This window comes from Nilaparvata lugens, chromosome 3, assembly GCF_014356525.2.
Source record: "Nilaparvata lugens isolate BPH chromosome 3, ASM1435652v1, whole genome shotgun sequence".
In the NCBI taxonomy this organism is placed as follows: domain Eukaryota; kingdom Metazoa; phylum Arthropoda; class Insecta; order Hemiptera; family Delphacidae; genus Nilaparvata; species Nilaparvata lugens.
In genome coordinates this window covers 15,793,206-15,814,331 of record NC_052506.1, presented here as the reverse complement: position 1 = coordinate 15,814,331, position 21,126 = coordinate 15,793,206, and the positions used below count along the sequence as shown (strand labels likewise).

At 32.6% G+C, this 21,126-nt stretch overlaps 1 protein-coding gene across 1 annotated transcript in view; it reads left to right on the top strand.

Annotated features, from left to right (window-relative positions):
* Positions 1-21,126, top strand: part of LOC111057305 (fatty acyl-CoA reductase wat) — a 28,771-nt gene that overhangs the window by 2,967 nt on the left and 4,678 nt on the right. Inside the window, 6 exon segments of the mRNA XM_039423033.1 lie at positions 14,248-14,459; positions 15,305-15,437; positions 15,440-15,552; positions 18,841-18,989; positions 19,603-19,712; positions 20,610-20,802. Coding sequence (XP_039278967.1) covers positions 14,248-14,459; positions 15,305-15,437; positions 15,440-15,552; positions 18,841-18,989; positions 19,603-19,712; positions 20,610-20,802 — 910 coding nt within the window.

Sequence of the window (21,126 nt, the reverse complement as noted above, 5' to 3'; positions counted from 1 at the left end):
CGGGTATTGACATTATCATTACATGTCTGTATACTCGTATCATCAGTGAGGATAAAATCCTGTCTTGTGGTCACTCTCACTCTATCTCTATCTTAGATACTCTTTCTTTCGTTGGCTATCAATTTCAAACTTTGAACAAAGTAACTCAACCTGTATCAACTTGGCCGTGACATTGCACTTCCAGATCCAGACCCACTGCTCATTTGCTGCTAGAAATACAGGTTTCGGACTAAACGAAACGCATGTTTTGCCTATACCAGCTTACTTTTTTCAATCCGTTCTTACATCAAGTTAACTGAGTGGAAGTTGTTCTCGAATGTAAAATCCCAATGACCTTGGCATTCGTTTCATAGATTTTTATTCGAACTTCCTGTTATATTATTTGCACATATTTCAAGTCAACTGTTCACACAATGTTGAGCATATTCCATTATTCAATTACTAAGAAGCAAAGTTTGTTGAATTGAATGTAGGCAAATATTGTCAACCAACATCGATTCAAGGAGAGCTATTTTTAGAACCAATGCCAGTTTAAATTATTTATCAAACCTCCTTTATGCGAACCTTACCTTAATATTATGAAAGTGTATCGAATGAGCATTATTTGAGCATAATTTTTCATTTATTCTATTCTTCCTGAGACTTTTTCGCTCTTTGCTGAAAAGAAAGGGGACTGCTAATTGAAAATCAAGATACTTTCTAAGTACGGAACCAACCACTGAGGATAGAATGTAATATTACATTCTTACATTCTATACTCTCTGGTACCAACCGCTCCTCAATATGATTCATAAATCTGGAAAATTAGTTTGTTAACAATAATTTAGTCACACGCTTTTTATAAGCCCTAATGTTCTAAGTTGAAGAATGTTGAAGAACTATGTTGTACAATTTACGTTGAAGAATAATATATATGAAAATGAATTGATGACGGCTTAGCCTATCATTGCTCAAAATAATTCACAAACCAATAATTATTGATGACCTACATTATGTTTGAGTTTTCAACGAGAAATTGAATTAACGATTAAACACATATACTATTCAACGAATGTTTGCCAAATATAGGCATGGAAAGGATTTAGTTTCGGTATAACTTTAGTACCTTATCTAGCAGAGCTGTATGTCTATGTCAACAAACTATTGATGCAAATTAAAGCTGCTAAATTTTAAATAATAGTGCTTCTTTATTCGAGTACCTCTTCGTTCTATAGCAAGCTATTAATTGATATATTGCATAAGCCATTGCGTACAAACAATGACAACAATGGCAATGTATTCATGTAAAAAGTACGGGGAAAGTAATCTAAATGTCGAAATAGGTCTTGACATTATCAAGGTCAACTGGTTTATTCTGAACTCATTTATTTGATAGATTTTTCTAAGCATATAATTTTGAAAATAAATTTCTGAGCAAATGGGCTCTTTGTGAATCTATGACTAATGTCTCAAATTATCTAACTTACTTACAATTTTCCAATGCCCATGATTACATTAATATAATACAGATCAAATTAGAAAAAAAACTGAATCACATCTATGCAATAATAATTTATGAAAATTCAATTCAGTTCTCCATCCCCTATCATTAGTAGGCTTGTGGGGAGGGGCGTTCCGAACAAAATGTTCAAAGATTACACTGAGCTCGCTCATCAACTTATTACACTTTTCACTAAAATGATCTTGGTTATATTACTATCATTGAGATTTTCACTAAAAGAATACAGTAAGATCAAGTAGAAGCTACTATAATAGAGAAGAAATAAAAAGTTATATTATCCTATGCTATCTTTTCTCTATGCTGCTATTCAGTCAAGAGAGCCAGCCATTCAAAAGAGTCGTCATCGAGGTAATTAATTTCCATGATCCATTAACAGTTCTCCAACTATAATCCTAAACATGAGAAATGCAATGAAACTCTCAAATGAAATAAATTATCATCTATTATGAATGCGAATTATTTGCATTCTATTTTAGTTCTGTTCACTGCTGTCTTTTAACACCTTTTAATAAATAGGTACCTATTAAGCTTAACTTATATTCGCTTTATCCAGTTTTTTGATGCTGTACATGATGCTAATATACTCTAATAACATTCTAAATAATTTGTAATAATTCTTTAGGCTATATAATGCTTACAATATTATGCTAGATTGATTGATTTCTTGCCATGTCGTGAAAAACCTATTGCATTTGTAAAAATTTCAATTATTCAATGGAGGAGGGTAGAAGAGTGTAGAAGGGTAGAGGGTGGTTGCAAACTATACATTTCACAAATCAATCATATTTATTTACTACTGTGCAAAAGTTCAAACTAGCTGCAAGACAGCTACAATTACTTCTCCATCTCAATCAAGTTTCTAAACTTCTACAAATCACAAATCCTGCTTTCTACCAATTCTACAATCACTGTCCATTTCAAACACTTTTGGGCAGATTCCTTGATATTTTTTACTGTGCCAATTATTTTGATACCACTCAGCTTTTTCGATCGGCTAAAAATTGGATTATTTTTTCGTGGAAACTATTCAACGCTTCTTTGCAATTAAAGTGAATTCTGTGAAACCGGTTTTTCTTCAGGAAAAAGGCAATCAAATTTATTCGTCCTTCGACTCAACCCCAGCCTACTGCGATATTCGTGTACTGAGCTGTAATCAGTCACATGCTTTTCGCGTTGTATAATTCAACCATTTTCCCATCATTCATCACTTACTGATTGTCTCAGAAGGAGACTACAATCAATAAGATAAGGAACAAAGAAATTAGACGAGGGGAAAATAAGTATCAAATAGCAGAACTGAAATATTTCTGATCCTCCAGTATGTTTCTCAGGTCGATGTCCGATTTTCATTTGAGCTCTACACCACTAGCACTGTTATCTTGGGAAAATGTCACAATAATTGTGAATATAGAACTATCAAAGTAATATTAAATATTGAACTATTTTCAACAAGACCCCTGTGTTTTTGTATTTATTTTAATGCTAATTATAGAAAAAAATGTAGTGGCAAATTTTAAGGAATGTCCAAATGCCAATAATCAAATGTTCATTATGTTTGTAACCCCTATCATGAAAAAGATAAACGTCTCTTATTAAGTCAATTAACAGAGTAGATTTGTGATTGTGATCTACAACTGCAGCTTCATAATTTAGCTTCTAAGTGCGATCAAAGGAGTATATAATAATTGGAGGCAGTGGTCATAAGAAGTGCAATAGACTTTTTGGCCTGCAAAACATGTTCTACCTGAGGTCTAATGAGTTTTTAAATGGAATTAATTTTGGTTTGTTGAGAACTATGACATAGTATACTACGATAAAAAATGCCGATAGTGAGAATATATTTCTTCAATCGTAGAGTATCGATTACTACTCTATAATATCAGTTTCATAAATATTTTTAAAAGCTGTGTACAAACACAGATCAATCTAATTCGTAAACCAGAAATGTTATTTCGTAATGTAGTTTCACAAATAACTTATATGGAGCGAATATTTATCAGAGTTCTAGACGTCGATTCATTACGAAATATATACAAAATGTAGTTCAAAATCAAGATAAAATAATGATATTGTTGTCAAATTTCTCAGCAGAAATGATTCATAATGTTTATATTTATGTGAAAAACGTCCTATTTATCAGATCCATGATAACGAACTTATAACTTGTATCAAGGTCAAATACAGATAATTTTTCTAAATATAATCTTGAATATGGATACGATAATGATGAAAATCTCTACTGAAATTGTTATGTTTTGTCTGAATGAGTTCTCTGCCACAATATTTTATAATTATGAATTAATATATTTTTTATGAACGTGTTCGTTACAGAGTTTGATTGCTGGTCAGAATGAATCATCATTAGCTAAAGTTTAATTTTTCTAGTCATGCATAATTAATTCTGCTAGTCATTCCTTACGGGTTTTCTGATTAATTATTTACTATAAATTGTTCTGTTAATTATTGCTATTAAGTTACATACAGCATTGTGTCTTGTTGAGTAATATTGTCAATAGTGTCATATATTTATACTAGTAGTTCTGTGAACAGTAGACCTTGCGCTCAGTAAGTTACATTGACCTGTTGTTATGTTTTCTCAAAAATTAATGAATAATTTATCAATTTAAAATGTCTAGAAAAAATCCTAAATAATTTTTAGGAGAGCATTCTGTCCTATCGTACCGTGACGTGTCGTCCCGGAATGTGAGTGTGAACGCTGTTATCAGGTCTGGCTGGAACTGTCTACAACGTTGATGGAAAAATACATTTTCAAGATGTTCGATGTTTTTGAACGGGTAGTATTATAGTCCACTAGGCAGCTGATTTATGATGAATAATTCTATAGTCTGATTTTTACTCCAATATTGGCGTATGAAGGAAGCTCCTTTTTCCTATTACATTATCCTTCAAATGCAAAATTTCCAAAAACCTTGTATATACGTCGACGCGCAATTTAAAAAGGAACATACCCGTTAAATTTCATGAAAATCTATTACCGCGTTTCGCCGTAAATGCGCAACATAAAAACATATAAACATTTAAACATTAAGAGAAATGCCAAACCGTGGACTTGAATCTTAGACCTCACTTCGCTCGGTCAATTATTTGAATGTTATATTGTTTCCAAATGTCGATACCTGGATAGTAACTCTATTTGTATGAAATATGTTCGAAAACGAATAATACTTTTGATTGATTGATTGATATGGAGCGAATCAACCACTTTAATTGCAGTGCAATCACTGTAGCCAGTCCCCAGACAATACAGTACATTTCATCCCTTGACGTGCATTTATAAAAGTGTGAAATTTTTAAAATTTGACAAAAATGCTAAATATTGCAGTGCAAGATTTAAGAAAGTGAGTTATCAATGAATGAATGCAGGGGAATGCATGACACCGGGCACCAGTAACTTAAGTATTAAAAGAAACAAATAATAAAAGTTAACGGTATCGTTATTCTATGGAGTTACCCACTAGCTGAGAAAAGTTTCGGAAGAGGTGTTAGTTTTTCCTACTAGTGGAAAGGGAAATCTAGGAAAATGAGAGCAAAGAGCTAAATGAATGTCATCAACAAAGATATATTCTTCTTCTCTAAGTACCGTCTCCATTTGGGAGGTTGGCAATCATCATGGCGATTTTTACCTTGTTCACAGCCGCTCTAAATAGGTCACAGATAAATAAACAGAGATATAGAAATGACGATTATTTGAATCATTCCTAGAAAAAACAATTGATTTTTTTAATCAGGCAAAAGATTTCTAACTGATTTATAAAAAGTATTGGAGAGAATTTCTAAACTAACGTGAATTTCAAGTTTTAATGAACAGACCTCCTTTGTTTAATGAACCAATCAGCAGATCTTTGCCTCTTCCTACATTAATTATGAGGTACAGCAAATACAAGAGCGTAGAGCTGTTATCATCTCTCAAGTGGATCACCTTGCGGCAAGAGCATGTCAGTAATGGCAAGTTATGATGGCAAGATGCATCGCATCATACGAAGAATCTCATACAAACTGAAGGCTGGATAAGTAAGTTTTAATGCATCACCTTGTCAAAAGTGCTGTGAAATGTGAAGTGGATGCCATTTCCATTTCCATCTAGCATGCGAATGTATTTCCTGGATATTCAAGTTATGATTTTACCGAGCTTAATAACTTATAACCTATGCACCTCAAAGGTGAATGGCAAAATGTGATATGTTTTCAAGTGGATAATTAATTCTTGATTATTAATAATAGAATTGGAAGTAGGCTAGAACAAGGAACTTCAATGAACCTGTCAAAACATTTCTTGATAGGCTTTGTTTTCTAATAATCATTGACTCCAAACTCAAGTAAAAATAAAATACTTGACAAGTCACTATGATTCAGTGAGGATAGAATGGGAATCATTCAGCACATGCTTATACTAACATTGAATGAAAAAGATTAAGGAATTGTCAAAAACCACAGATTTATTGATACTTATAGATTTCAATGATAGAGATTGACAATGGTGTAATAACCGAAACCGGTCTTTCTAAGTATCAATAAATCTGTGGTTTTTGACAATTTCTTAGTCTTTTTAATTCAATATGAATAATTACCACAATATCAACTTCTCAACTACACAAAAAAACTTATACTAACAAATAACATTCAATGATTTACAATAATTCTCATAGAAGCTGTGACATGACGTGAAATCTCTTGAACATGAACGAGCACGAGTTTAATTATAAAGTTTGTTGGAAAAGTAGCAAAATTCTTCATAATATAATATATTATTATAATTGTATATTATACAATAATAATCTTGAACTCGAACATCACAAAAAAGTTTAATAGAAATGAGTTGCTAATAAATTACAATTTAAAGAAATCAATTGGTTACTGGCATCTAGAGTAGTGACAGTGAGGAACACAAGTCATAAGGTATGGTACGAGAGGCTGAAGTATCCGCGACTGGAGTCGTTCGATTTGAGTCGCGCTAGTGTGTGTTTGCCATATATTGCGCTAGACGCTAGTGTGATGAATGTAACCATAGAAATAAGTTATGCTACAGAAAACTTATACGCTACTTAAGATCGTTCTATTGTATGGAACGACTTGCAAGTTCAAATACAGTTGCTTAGTTTCTTAGTTCATACAGTACCTTTCAATAGTTTTCAACACACGCATGTGTAGTACAGTTTGTGAAGAACTTTGTTGTACTTTTGACTTGGCAATATGAATGACCCATAATTACGGCATTATGTACTATTTCGCCGTTGAAGACAGGTTTGGCCAGAGGCATTAGAGAGAGGATTCAGCTCTATAATAATAATAATAATTATTTTTTATTCAAAGAAGTTGTGCGTGAACGCATGTTACATGCGTGTCTCATATAGTTTTAAATTTTGAAACAATTATCGCCTTGAGAACGGAAATATAATAATGAAGCACCGAACACCACACCCCGAAATAATTGTTGCAACAAATCAACGCAACGCTTAATAATAACATAGACCTTCCTCAGCAATAGACTCGAAATTCTAACAACTGATTTCAAAATTTATAATAAGGTTACTGGTAAATTGTTTACTGATAGCCCAATAGGTCTTCTAAATGACAAAAACTAGTTCAAACGAGCACTTCTAGGAGGCCCAATTCTCAAGGTGATTTCTTATTGTGAAATCTTTCTAAGCAAATGAAATATTTTCTCCATTTCTTGTATGAGTCAAAATTAGGTTCAATGAAGTTGGAAGTTGAAATTGAGATGATGAGAGATTTCTCAGAAGCAAGGTATATTTTTGAAATTTAATTACAAGACGACACAATAATTTCAAAATATGCTGAGTGGTGCTGAGTCATGCACCATTTCCGTGTTCAGACCTTGAATGAACTTCACAAAACAATCTGTAAATAAAACTAGTTGCTATAACAAAATTTGAGAAATTCTCCAAGTGATAAAACTTTACTATACTTCGTGTAAATCTTCTTTAGACTTGGAGGAATTTGCGGCGCAGAGAAATGAAGGTAGATCAGCCAATTGCAGTGATGGATTGAGTCATAGGTGGAAGCGAAGTTTTCAATTTGTCGAATAGAGTCAGTCGAGTCTGTGATTGCAGAGAGGAAACTTCCTAAGTTTAACATGAACGCTTGAATACTCACTGAAAATTAGAGAACGCTGGCCAATACACAACGTCAACATAGCAGCCGTTGTATCCCTGCCGCTGTCTGCCTTCTCTACTGCGCATGTCCATCCCAAGTCTGAAGTTAATTTGAACGAAGTATAGAGTTCTGATTCTATTTTTTTAAAGCCATATTTATTTTTATGATTATTTGTGAGGAATTCCTCCCAACTTATTATGGGAGAGACCCCCACTCTGACCATCCTCATGAGCCTTAAACCTATGAATTCTCAAACACATTTTTTGAACCTATTCACTGAGAATTTATTCTCTATGCTTTAGGAATATTATACAAAATATGTTTCTTGTGCATTCTCCTTCTAGCTGATTTTTTCAAACAAGAGGCTTCATTGACAAGGAATTTGCGCCTAGTGATATTATTCAATGCTAATTGATTGCATTGTTCACTAATCAATACAATTCTTCCCAAATAAATAAAGTTGCTGAGTACAGCAAATTTGGTTAAATGAATAGTACGGTAGCTGTTGAATGATTGTACTAACTCGATTGTATTTTAATTGCACGTGATCCGTTGACCTGTGATTGTATATCATTTGTAGTGCATTAGTCGAAACCAATAATCATGATCTCTTCGCTCCAAAAAAGTCTGAGCGCAGTTCTCTAATCATAATACATCAACATAACTGAAGGTCACTTGTTTGAGATTGGTGGCCACTTTCGTAATATCCTTCATTGTTCGCCATCCCAATTTGAGAATCATTACTACAATGAGATTCACTTTTTCATTGATTGCACCAATTCATTGAGCCGTAAGAAGCGAGTAAGAATTCTGAGAAATTTGTGTTTCGCAATAAAAACAGACAAAAAAAGTTAATAGGAGAGAACCTGGCCAACAGTAGACCAAGTAAGATTCATAGAGTATTTCAGTGTAGATGAAAATTTGAGATTAAATAAAACAATGATCATGTAAAATACTTCCAATACATATTATGTAATCCTTTCAAATTCCGATTTACTTGAGAAATCTAGAAGAACGCAAAGAAAAACTGGAGAAACGCTTGTAAACCCCCGATTTCATGTTTTTTACGTAATTTTAAAGCACTCTAGACACAACATTTTTACTCATTGACTAAATCTGTTAAAAGCTGAAGCCGAGAAAACGCAGGAAAATGCTGGAAAACGCATTAAATACTTATAATACATAAAATTTCCTTTCAAATTCCAATTCACTTGAAAAATCTAGAAAAACGGAACGTTAAACTGGAGAAAACGCTGGTAAACCCCCGATTTTATGTTTTTTACGTACTTTTTAAGCACTCTAGACACAACATGTTTACTCATTGACTAAATCTGCGAAAAGCTGAAGCTGAGAAAACGCAGTAAAATGCTCTATCTAAGGCTGTAAAAATCTGAAGCTGAGAAAACGCAAAAAAAATGCTGGAAAACTCGAAAAAGCCCCGTAAATTTTGGCGTAAAGTCTGAATGTCTCTATTCATTATTTGACTCAAGGAAGTGAGCTCAAATGAAAAATGCTGGCGAGCGAAGCGTATCTGCTGGTGCTGGTCTCATATCTGGATGTTTGAACCGGTGATCTAGGGGCGGAGACTCCTGACTAAAGAAATAAGGCGAGCGAAGCGTGCCTGCCGGCTAGCATAAATATATCACTTTCATTTATTTTCATTGATTTTGTAGCTGTTTCCGTTTTGAGTTGTTTCGTCATCCTCTTCTCCTCCTTTTTCCTTTTCTCCTTCTCCAATTTTATAGTTACACTCTTCATCAGAAAATAGGGATTAATCTTCTACTCATCCTATCCCTTCCTCTCCTCATCACAGTCGTCCTTCTCCTTTTTCTTATTCTCACTCCTATTTAAATTTTAAAGGTACCTATACTCTTCTCCAAAGAAAACAGATGTATCTCTCATCCTTCTCAGAACTGTTCTTCTGAGAACAGTGATGAGAAATATGCCTTCAGGACTAAATCAACTCCACAACATGGACGGATAACATATAAAGAAATCAGAGAGCATTACGGAAATGGTCGTTGAGATTTTGATGATGATGAATTAATTACATGAAGTGGGAGTCCATATATTATTCTTTATGGCGTTACATTTATATACCACTGAAAGCAGTGATGAGAAACATGCTTTCAGGACTAAATCAACACCACATCATAGATAAGAGATAAAGAAATAAGAGGGCATTGCGGAAATAGTCGTTGTGATTTTGATGAGGATGAATTAAATTCCATAAAGTGGGAGTCAATATTATTCTTCCTGGCGTTACATATTGCCCACCCGTACTCCAATAAATCATTCTTCAGCCTACGCAAACTGGATAAATTTTGTACTCGCGATGCAAAATGATTAGCATTGAAACTCGTGATTGTTCAATAACAAGTATGAGTAACGCAATAACGGTACCGGTATTGCAAGCAATCTCGTGATAACTTTGACTCACTCCGGTTTTCATGGATCTCTATTTCAATGTGAAGACCAAATAACGGCTTGGGTGAGCCGAATGGCGGAAGTATGCGCACCTAAACACCACACTACAAGGCAAAGCCAACTAAAAATCTCGACGTCCTTTCAATCTGAGCAACTATCAAGTTCAGTGCAGCGTCGAGATATACGTGAATCACTTCACTAATAAATAAATTTCAATTAGCTCAAAGTGCCAGTTTCTATGATAAACTCAAAAATAATTGCTTGCTGGTATTAATTTACCGTTTGTAGAATAGTCTAGCACTATTGTTGCAACCAATAATGTTGTACTTGCTATGCTATATACAGTACCTACAATATAAGCATGCCAAATTTGAACTATTTGGTCCAGTAGAGTTTTAGTTCTTTTGATTATGAATGAGTGAGTAAATGAATCAGTGCCATTTCGCGTTATACAGATAGCAATATATGCTATGTATAACCATGCTTCTCCATAGTTTAAATTTCTACATAGATTGTTTTATTAGGTACAAACATGAATGAAAGATTCATTAGATTTATTATTATGAAAATAATTAAAAGTTTGAAATTGTAATCTGATATCATAATGAAAGTATTATTATAATTCAATAATATGATGCTAATTGCTAATCACTCTGTCAAAAAATTAATATTGATGGAATACGGTAGGAAAGTGCAAACAATGAAAGCCAACATTTGCTGACTTCAAGCAATTCCTTTCTATAACCTCCAGTAGGTTAAAGAAGAATTATTTTATTAGTAAGGAGAAAAGTAAGCTTGAAACTATTCAGGATCATGATAAGTTATAAAATTTGAATATTATTTTTCTGGAAAAATGTATTTTTCCAATTAGTACGGTATAAGCCTACTTCGCTAATTATATTTCCTATTATGAATCTAATAAATAATTCTATTCGCTATTTTGACCCTTCTGATGCGAGAATACAGCAATAGAGTAAATATACTCCTGCAGGCCCATTCATTTATATTGTATTACTCCCGTAGGCCTATTTTACTCTATGATTAAATTTAATTGTATTAGTGGAAAATTATCAATGATTTTTTACTAACATCACGGCAATATTACTAGAAAAGTAGAGCTTTATAAAGTATTGAACAAAAGTTTGGATGTGAATGTAGAAAATATTAAGTAATAATATTATTATTTATGTGATCAGCTTTCTACGATGAGAACAAGGCGGATGATGGACCAATAATCTATACAGTACAATCATATTATAATTTTTTATTGTAAACATCGAGAGAAACTATTTTGTAGGATGAACATGTACATAAACAGTTCTCTTAAACTTGTTTTTTGAATAACACACAGAACAGGAAAGATAGTTTTTTTTCAAAAAACCTTGATTCAGTTAGTAGATATCTATACTTGGAACAAAGCATTGATATCTAGTCAAACAATCATCAGGAACAAGTCCCATGCCAGCCTGTCTGTGGGCTGTTGGCCTGCTAGTATGGGCTACTAGTATGTCAGTGGTACATTATTATTACACTCTGTAGAATAGCCTTGAGTGAGAAATTTCTTCCAGCAGTTTTTTGTCATTCTTAGAATGATGATATAAAGGAAGTATCGACTCTGTAAAGTAATGTTTCATAATCCAAGATACAGTATTTCTACTTCTATACCATAATTGTAAACAATACTGAAACTAATTCTATTTTATTTGTAACTTATTCATTACATGCCACAATCAAAATATCAAATTAATGATTGGGAGAGAATCAACAGGATAAACCCAAAACTTTTTCTCTCCCTAATTTTGGTTGAAATAGTCCAATACCTGATATGTTTTAATTCACTCCACAATTATAAGGAAATCAGAATCTCTGACATAAAACTTTGATAAGAATCAAAGAAGTTTATTGGATCGTTGAACTATAAACATAACAAGGTCACTGCAACATAATTTATGATACAGACATGGTATGGAAAGAGATTAAAGCATTTCTGATAACTGGGAATAAATATATTTTTAAAAATGTTGTGTTTTATAAACAGTTCACACGGAACTTAAATGAATATGCGTAGACAAGAATAAATAAATATCAGGCCTATTTATAACAAGATACTTCGGACATACATGATAGCATATATAATAGAACAAGGTTATTTTTTATGCTTAAGGATGGTGATTAAATTGTAGGCCTGTTTATGTTCTCATGAAAAACCTACAGCATTTCAAGCGATTTTGAACTCGTCTGATCTTATTCCATTCTCGGAAGAACTAACTTAAGTAAGACGTAATTGCCCTTTTTTAGTTCAAATTGAAAATATATGTTATCCTGCAGCTTGGCAGTCTATCTTGATTCGAATGTTTTGAATAAATTAGTCTTTACAGTCAACTATACATGTAAGGCTAAGCTGAGAATAGCTGAACAGTAAGCATCATAAGATAAATTTAAAAGCGAGTCCCTGTGGCAGATGGATTGAATAATTCCAATGCAGTATTATCCATTCAACACTTTTCAAAGACCAGCCAATTTATTCTAAGCTGCACCAAACATCAGTTCGAACAACCCACAAAGACAATCATTTTCAAATAAATGGTCAATTTTCTGAAATGAGATATTTGTAGGCAACTTCCATAAAATCGTCACACTCTCTTCGGCTTCTTTTATTGTCACTTTCATCTTTTTTCTATTTTTGGAACAAGTTTAGAGGCTTAAGCTCTTATTCCAGCATGAAGATTTTATGTAATTCAATGTATAGGTTGTTATCGTGAGATACAGTACAAACAGTCAGCTTTCCTTATAATAAACATCACTGCTTCTTATTCAATCAATGCTGACAGATTACAGCGAATCTCACTAGAAACGTTTCTCAGTGCGTAAAAAATTTCCTAATTTACTGTGGAATCTATAAATAGTTATTTGTGCAACTAGTGCGCAAAGTGACAGTTTGCTGCACCGAAAGAAACGTTTACGCACGAGCCGTAGGCGAGGGCGGAATGGTTTCTTGAGTGCAGCAGAGGAACTTTGTGCACGTATTTCACATTTAATTTTTCCTACAGTTACCATTGAATATGAGAAGTGATTGATTATGGGTAAAATGATGGCTGAAAACCATCAAATGTTTGTCTATATTTTGTTATTAATAACAACTTTAATTTATTTTAAACTTGATAATCCAATTGAAAATTAATAGTCAATAATTTATTCAAATTAAAAATTAAATTAATCCAATTTATTTGAAAATTTGAGTAAATTTTAATTTCTAAATAATTTTTAAACCAATAAATTTATGAATGAGAAAAATATTATTTGAAATAATGAATAATTAATAATATTCAAAATTTATAATTTAATGAGTTCTCATTTATTTGAAAATCAGAAGAAATATAGATAGAACAAATTTGCATTCAAAATACACGCCAACAATGTCAACAGCTGATTGCGATAGCTGCAAGATAATACGCAAAGTATTAAGAGTACGCAAAGTAATACTTTGCGCACTAGAGCGGAAAAGTGATTCTTTGCGTTCTGTAATCAGTGCAGGAATGGTCACTTTTCAAGGTAACTGTAGGAAAAATAAATAATGCAAGAAACATCCATCTAATATCCACCTGCGATTCACCGCCAAAGATAAGCTCCAGTATTAATATCCTATTTAATTACTACCTACTCCTTGAGAATAAATTGAAGTGCTTAACTATCAAAACAATGAATTCTCATCTCCTTATGTTTTGCTTAGAGGTAATTGATCTGAAGTTTTTGGCCATGTTTTGGAAAATTATACAGTATGACCTGATTCTTGTATGCTGGGATTGACTTTGTCGATCGGCATGGTCTGGATTACAGCCAGAAAAAATTCCTAATTTACTGTGGAATTTATAAAAATAAATAATGCAAGAAACGTCCATCTAATATTCACCTTCGATTCATCTTAAGTCGACTTAAGATTCAATATTTAAGATTAAGGCTTAAGATTCAAGTCGACGGTTTTGAATTTCTCTTTATGTATGTTCATGACTTGATTCTTGATGCTTGTATATGGGATGACAGTTGATTACCTTGCAATGATTCTAATACAATCATATTTTCTAGTTGAATTTTTCAAAGCCGTACTTTTTTGGTAGAAACTTTGAATTTGACTGAATCATCTCAGCAGTTTCAAAATTCTTACAGATTATTCATTTTTGTTTCAGTGGTGATAGAAACTATGGATACTCCCGGAGGATTGCCAGATGTCTTCAAAGACACCTCTGTACTCATATCGGGGGGAACCGGTTTCATGGGAAAAGTCCTCACAGAGAAACTGTTGAGATCATGCCCTGACATTAAGAATATCTACCTTCTGATTCGAGAGAAGAAAGGAAAGAACTTCGATCAGAGACTGGAAGAAATATTCAATGACCCGGTAAGAAAAAGTGACAATTGGAAAAGTAGTAAAGGCAATAGAACAGAATTGGGATAAGGATAAACATATGATCTTTTAAAATGAATATTTACAGTACATTTTCAAAAGTAGTCTAGAAAATAGAACAGAATTGGGATAAGGATAAACATATATGATCTTTTAAAATGAATATTTAGTGTACATTTTTATTATTAAAAGTACAGTAGTCTAGAAAATAGAACAGAATTGGGATAAGAATAAACATATGATCTTTTAAAATGAATATTTACTATACATCTTCAATTTTTTGTCAAGTGGTTATAGAGATTAATAAATTCTAATTTTTACGATTAGCCTATCCAATACTGAGTTTGTAAGAATAATTTTTATATCAAATCATAAAATTAGATAAATAATTCATTCTATTTATTTGTATATCATTTATTGAATAAATAATGCAGCATTTTTATAAATTTCTCATGATAATAATATTAGTGATCCGTTTGATTTAAATACCAATCAAGTAGTACTTATAACTGAATCTTAGGTAACTAAATGAAAACTTTCTATAACTTTGCTTAACTACCTGGCTAGGTAGATCTACCCTTGAATCTCCTCACGATTAAAAGCCATACGCTAATAATAATAATAATAATACTACCTGGGTTTCTGGCTACAAGCAGAAGAGTTTTTAAAGAAGAATTCGGGCTTAAGATGAGAATGGAAAGTTCATATAACTTAACATAAATGAGATAAATATATTTTTATTAGATTTGTTTAGAGAAGTTTTTTTTTTAATTATATGTCTACACAATTTTCATTTAGATTAGAACGCAATGACTAATCGAATATTTTATTTTTGTCAGCTATTCTCAGTGGTTGAGAAGGAATACCCGAAATTCCGATACAAAGTCAGTGGAATTCCCGGGGATATTGCTGCTCCCGGCCTGGGACTCAGCCCTGAGGACAGAGAGAAAATCATCCAGGAAGTGGGAATCGTTTTCATGGAGCCGCAACTGTCAGATTTGACGAGAAACTCAAAATTGCATTCAACATCAACATCCGTGGAACAAGGGAGATGCTGGCATTGGCTAAGGACATGAAAAATCTCAAGGTAATGTACGGTATAATACAATATGAATTTTATAAAAATTGTTATGAGAAATAGGTAACGTTGGTAATCGAATAAGTTCGCATTACTAACTTCTTAGAAAAGGAATCATAGTACCGCAAGTATTGAACTGATCTATTAATAAATAAACTTTATTTGTCATAAGGGCCATGCCCCATACAAAGAGTTACACATGAACAATGAACAAATCACAACAATAAGAACAGAATACAGGAAAAAATTTACAATCACAGAGCCCCACCCATAACATCAACACAACTGATTTGATTTCAATTACTCTTCGACTTTTGGAGATAGCACTGTACCCTAATAGAAATGAAATAGTTTGGTATAGAATCATTGAAAATAACAGGAACACAGATCTATTAAAATACCTTTAAAAAAATCTGTAAAAGTTTCAAAAAAAATATCAAATGCTACTTGTGAAAATTTGACGTGAACTAGCATTAAACGCTACAGTAGTAAGGTTTCATCACCTAGGATATAATACTGTAAATCTAAATCAGACAGAGTTAAATAAATAAATAAAATAAATGTATATTTCCCAAAAAACTAAAACTACAACATCAATAATTACACAAAATATTAGATAAATTACAATTAAATTAATGAAATAGTTAGTTTAAAAAATTCATATAATGTGTCCTCTACTTGTTTAGTTTTTTCTGTGTGGAAATTGACCAACTCCACTGTGGCGTACGGTACCATGTTCTAGAGTAGGTTTTGTTTGTTTTTTTAGGTATTATTATTTAGTGTTTTGTAAGTTCTTGCATATAACTTCCAAACTGTATCGTTTTGAAAGTTATTTTTTATCTTTGAAGTTTGTTTTTGTGACAAATAAAGTTTCTATTTTATAATATTCTAACGATTCAAATAATTTGTTATTCTCTGATAAGTAATATGAATAAAATAATTCATGAAGCTGGAATATTTATCCAAAATATGATATCAAGACTTGGACTTGCTCATTAATTACCTTCGACTTGCTCTATTACCTACCTACCCACTTCTAAATAGTATTTTGATTGTTGGTTATCACTGTGCTCACGCATGATATCATCCAATATAAATATAGGGCTAGGCGATCACAAAAAAAGACAAGAGAAAACAAGTCACAGTTTTTCTTATCGATCGTTACGGAGCAACATATCGGTCGTTCTTTTCTTAAATTATTATCGTCTTGGGTTAACAAACCGGTGTGCCTCTAGACCAAAGTTGGATATTGGATAACTAGTGAAAGTTTATTCAAATTATGATTAGATAGTTTACATGCTAGCAAGCAAGTAGAGCATCTTCTGTTTTCTGTTTAACCTTGGTTCGTTATTTTGTTTTGAATGAATTTTGTTATCAAGATAAAGTACCACCTAAGCTCACAATAGAGTGGAGAATGCAGTGCTGGCTACTCAGCATTAGGATTCATGGTTGCATAACTACCAATAAATCTCAATACGTGTTTTTTGTACAAAAAGCCCACTAACCGGCACTGTAGGCTATCGAAACCAGCCTGTGATGTATTATTATTCTAAGCTTCATCTTCAAGCTGATCTGCCCTGATACGAGATAAGGCTAATGTTAGATTTTTATTATTGTATATTATTGCTAGATTTTCAACTCTTTTTTCTTTCACATACCTTACTCCATCTCTTTTGGCATTACTATCTGATAGTGGTTTATTGTTTTTAGTTTTTTCTCATCTATTCAAATTATTCCTCATAGATTACAAAATAGATCGATAAACAATACAATATACACTGCAGTAATAAAATTAATGTACAAAATAAAATATTAGCTTAATTTCTAGTTTCAGTTTAGTTTTATTACTCAAGATATTTGACAATATTCTATTTTATCTACTGAGTTTGATTTGTTATTACAATTGAACAATTATCTCATTTGTAATTCTCAAACTATTTTTAAAGTAGCTTATCACTTGAAAATAAATCAAATCAAATAAAATCGAGTTTTATCCAATGACATTATATACATAACCATACATAACAAATAATTCCATTACACAGTTAATATGGAAGGTCATTGAATACAATAGTTTTTGAAAGAAAAAGACGTTGATGTTGTCAATACCGTACCACTTTATTTGTTCAATTTTTTTTTCAATTATGTAGAAATACCAGAACATTTCTTACCATATAATAAAATTATATGAAAAAAATTAATTATTACAAAATTGTTTGCTTAAAAAATTCTTGCCTGCCAACGGGAGTGAAATACATTCAGAGCTCAAATGAAAATGCTTATAAAATAAACTCAAAATAATATTATCCAAATTCAATTCAATTGAAATCCTAATTTATTCCACACATCTCTATCTAGTAATTTAACAACCACCTATAAAGCTCAGGACACATATAACCGCACCGAGCCCGTGCCGAGGTACGGCCGAACTACGTCCGCGACACGGTGATGGTGGTAGGAGAGCACACGTATCCGTGCGACAGCAGTGTCTCAGTTCTGTAGTGCTACTGTGGTCCGATTTCTGAATGTGTTAAACTATTGTTAATAATATAACACTATTAAAGCTCGTTACATCCGATTTAAATTTATATTTTGCCATTTTAAACTAATTACCTGTAGACGATGAGAATCATAGTGCTGGTATATATTTCGGTGCATAACAATACCACAATCAGTCATGTATCGGAAATATATATCAGCAATAAAATTGTTATCTTCTGCCTCATGAATCTAAACGTAATTAGTTTTAAATTTAAAATTGAAGACACAGTCACGGGCTCCTTCTTTTATACTTTTTGTTGTTTATTTTATTATTTATCATATTATGTCTATCATACCTTTGGCTTGACTTATTATTTGGTTATACTTTTACTTTTGGTTCAACTTATTTTCCGTTCAACCATATTTCTCATCACTTTGATAATAAAAAACTGGAAATTTCCGTATCTCATCATTAAGTTTTTCACCCTCTATGTTAAACGAGCCCGCACCGTCTCCGTCAAAAAGTAAACTGAACTAGTAGTCGGTGACGGCGCGGGCACGGCTCGGGCATCAAACACGGTGACGGTGCTGACACGGTGCGGTAGTATGTGTCCCTACACGTTTGAAAGCATTTGTTTTCTCACTCGCCGTAGTACGTCCGTCATACGGCCGTGCCGCGGCGCGGGCTCGGTGCGGATATGTGTGTCCCGGCCTTTAATACTGAGCACCAAATAAATATCAAGTAAAATTTTCTAAGAGAGAGAATAATATGTTATCTCTGGAGAAATATTTTCATTTTGATTTCTCACTTTCCAGGCTTTTGTACACATATCAACAGCTTACGCCAATTGCCATCTGGATAGAATAGATGAGAAATTGTATGAAGGACCAATCGATCATAAGAGACTTGAACAAATTGTTACAAACGTGGATGACGACGAACTCTTGGAAGCTCTATTACCAAAGTAAGTGCACCATTTCTAATAAAACATTAATTTTATATGAGTAGGGTAATAATTATTACCATTACCATAGATAATTTCCAACAAGATTTTTCTTCTTAAATAGAAGACAGATTTAAGGTGGCGGGTGACCCGTTGTCTTCAATAAAAACAAAAATTAATGTATTCAGAAAAATAACTTTTATCAATAATCATTAATAATTTTGTATCTCCTTCCAATTTTCGCCAATTGCTTACAATAAAATAGAGAAAAAAATACATTTTGTAATAGCCCTGTTGAATCATCTAATTTTGCAGTTCCCCTTCTATTCAATTGATTTTAAACTTATCATATTTTATAGCTCAACTTTCTAATTGAGCAAAATATTATTCTGCCTGATTAAATGAAATATTTGTTTTAAATTGAAAAGGCTAGCTATTTAATTCATGAAAGGTATTTTCTATTTCTCAAACTTCTGTACTTCTCATAAATCCATATTCATGGTTTCTAAGATTTTGATCACAATATTAACAATGAGGGGATAAATTATACTTCTCCAAAAAAGGGAATCTGATTGGAAAATCTGTTTTACAGTTTTATAGAAATGAAAATCATGGTTTCACTAACTGTTTTCAGATTACTGAGTAAATGGCCAAACACTTACGCCTACACGAAAGCTGTAGCCGAACAGGTAGTCAGGGAATTTGCAGGAAATCTCCCAGTATCAATCTTCAGACCAGCAATTGGTAAGCCACACAATATCTACATACTGAAATAATAGCATTAAAACCGTGATACATTACTTACATTATTACAGATACTTGATACATTATCATTTGAATTAAACAAATTCCAAAGATAATAATTTCTAGAAACCCTAATATATTTCATGGTCACTCTAAACAATTTTAAATTATAATAACCATTAGAATTAATGATAATTATGTAGATAGATTAATTCTACTCTCTTCGTTATTAAACGAAAATCCAAATTAAATTTTCTTCATTAACATTTGAATAAATGCAATTTCTCATTAATTTCCATGTCCACTCTCTTCTGAGTTATCAGTAGAAATCTGGACAGTCGTATACATTAGAATTGGAACCGTTTTGGGCTTAAGCCTGTGGTACTTTTCTGGAAGTTGTGTAATTCTGAATGATTGATTGAATGAATAAATACTGTTATTTGTGTACCGACAACAGACGGTACATCTGTTATACTGTTATCTGTGTACCGACTTCACTGACTTCAATCAATTAAAAATAGAACTATTATTAATTTGATCCAGATCCAGATTAAAAATAACAATTTCAATTTTAATTCCTAGCCTAAAACCTTCAGATTAAAACGAACAAACATTATCAACCTCACAAAAAAATCTAAGAGCATAGTCTATAAATGTGATGCCTACTATTGTTGAATCTATTTAAGATGGATGAGTTTATAATTATTATAGATCTATTTGTCTCAATTATCATCCTTGCCATTTTACTTTTACCTATGCACAAGCCTAGAATATTGCAGGCATCAACCTCAGCAAAAAAAAAAAAAATATCAAGGGTATATCGATGTGATACCATTGTTGAGCCTATTGATTATAAGTGACTGAATCTACTCATATTTGTTTGACTTTGTGTTGCAGTGGTTGGAACGGCATACGAGCCGGTGATTGGCTGGACAGACAACGTGTATGGCCCAACCGGAATTGTGGTCGGTGCAGGGTGTGGTGTGCTCCGAACCCTGCAAGCCGACCTCACATGTGACGCCAACATCGTTCCGGTCGACATGTGTGTCAACGCGCTCATCGCATGTGCTTGGGAATGTGTTCTACAAAGGTAAACTCTTCAACAATATTTGTTGGCATCAAATCACATAATCTAATGTCAAAACCATGTTTGTGCTCTACAAAGGTAAACTGTACAACAATTTGTTGGCATCAAATCACACAATATAAAGGCTAAGCCCTTGAGGTCCATTAGAATTTGCATAGTAATAGTATCACTTGAGGGTAAAATAGAATTATTAGGGGTTAGGGCGCAGCCGTTCTTCTCTTATACACACAGGCGATAAGGTGCACTAAGTTTCAGCAGTCCAATAGGATACTGTACTGTATTATTATATAATATGAATCTCTCTATTTATATCCTCTTAATACCGCT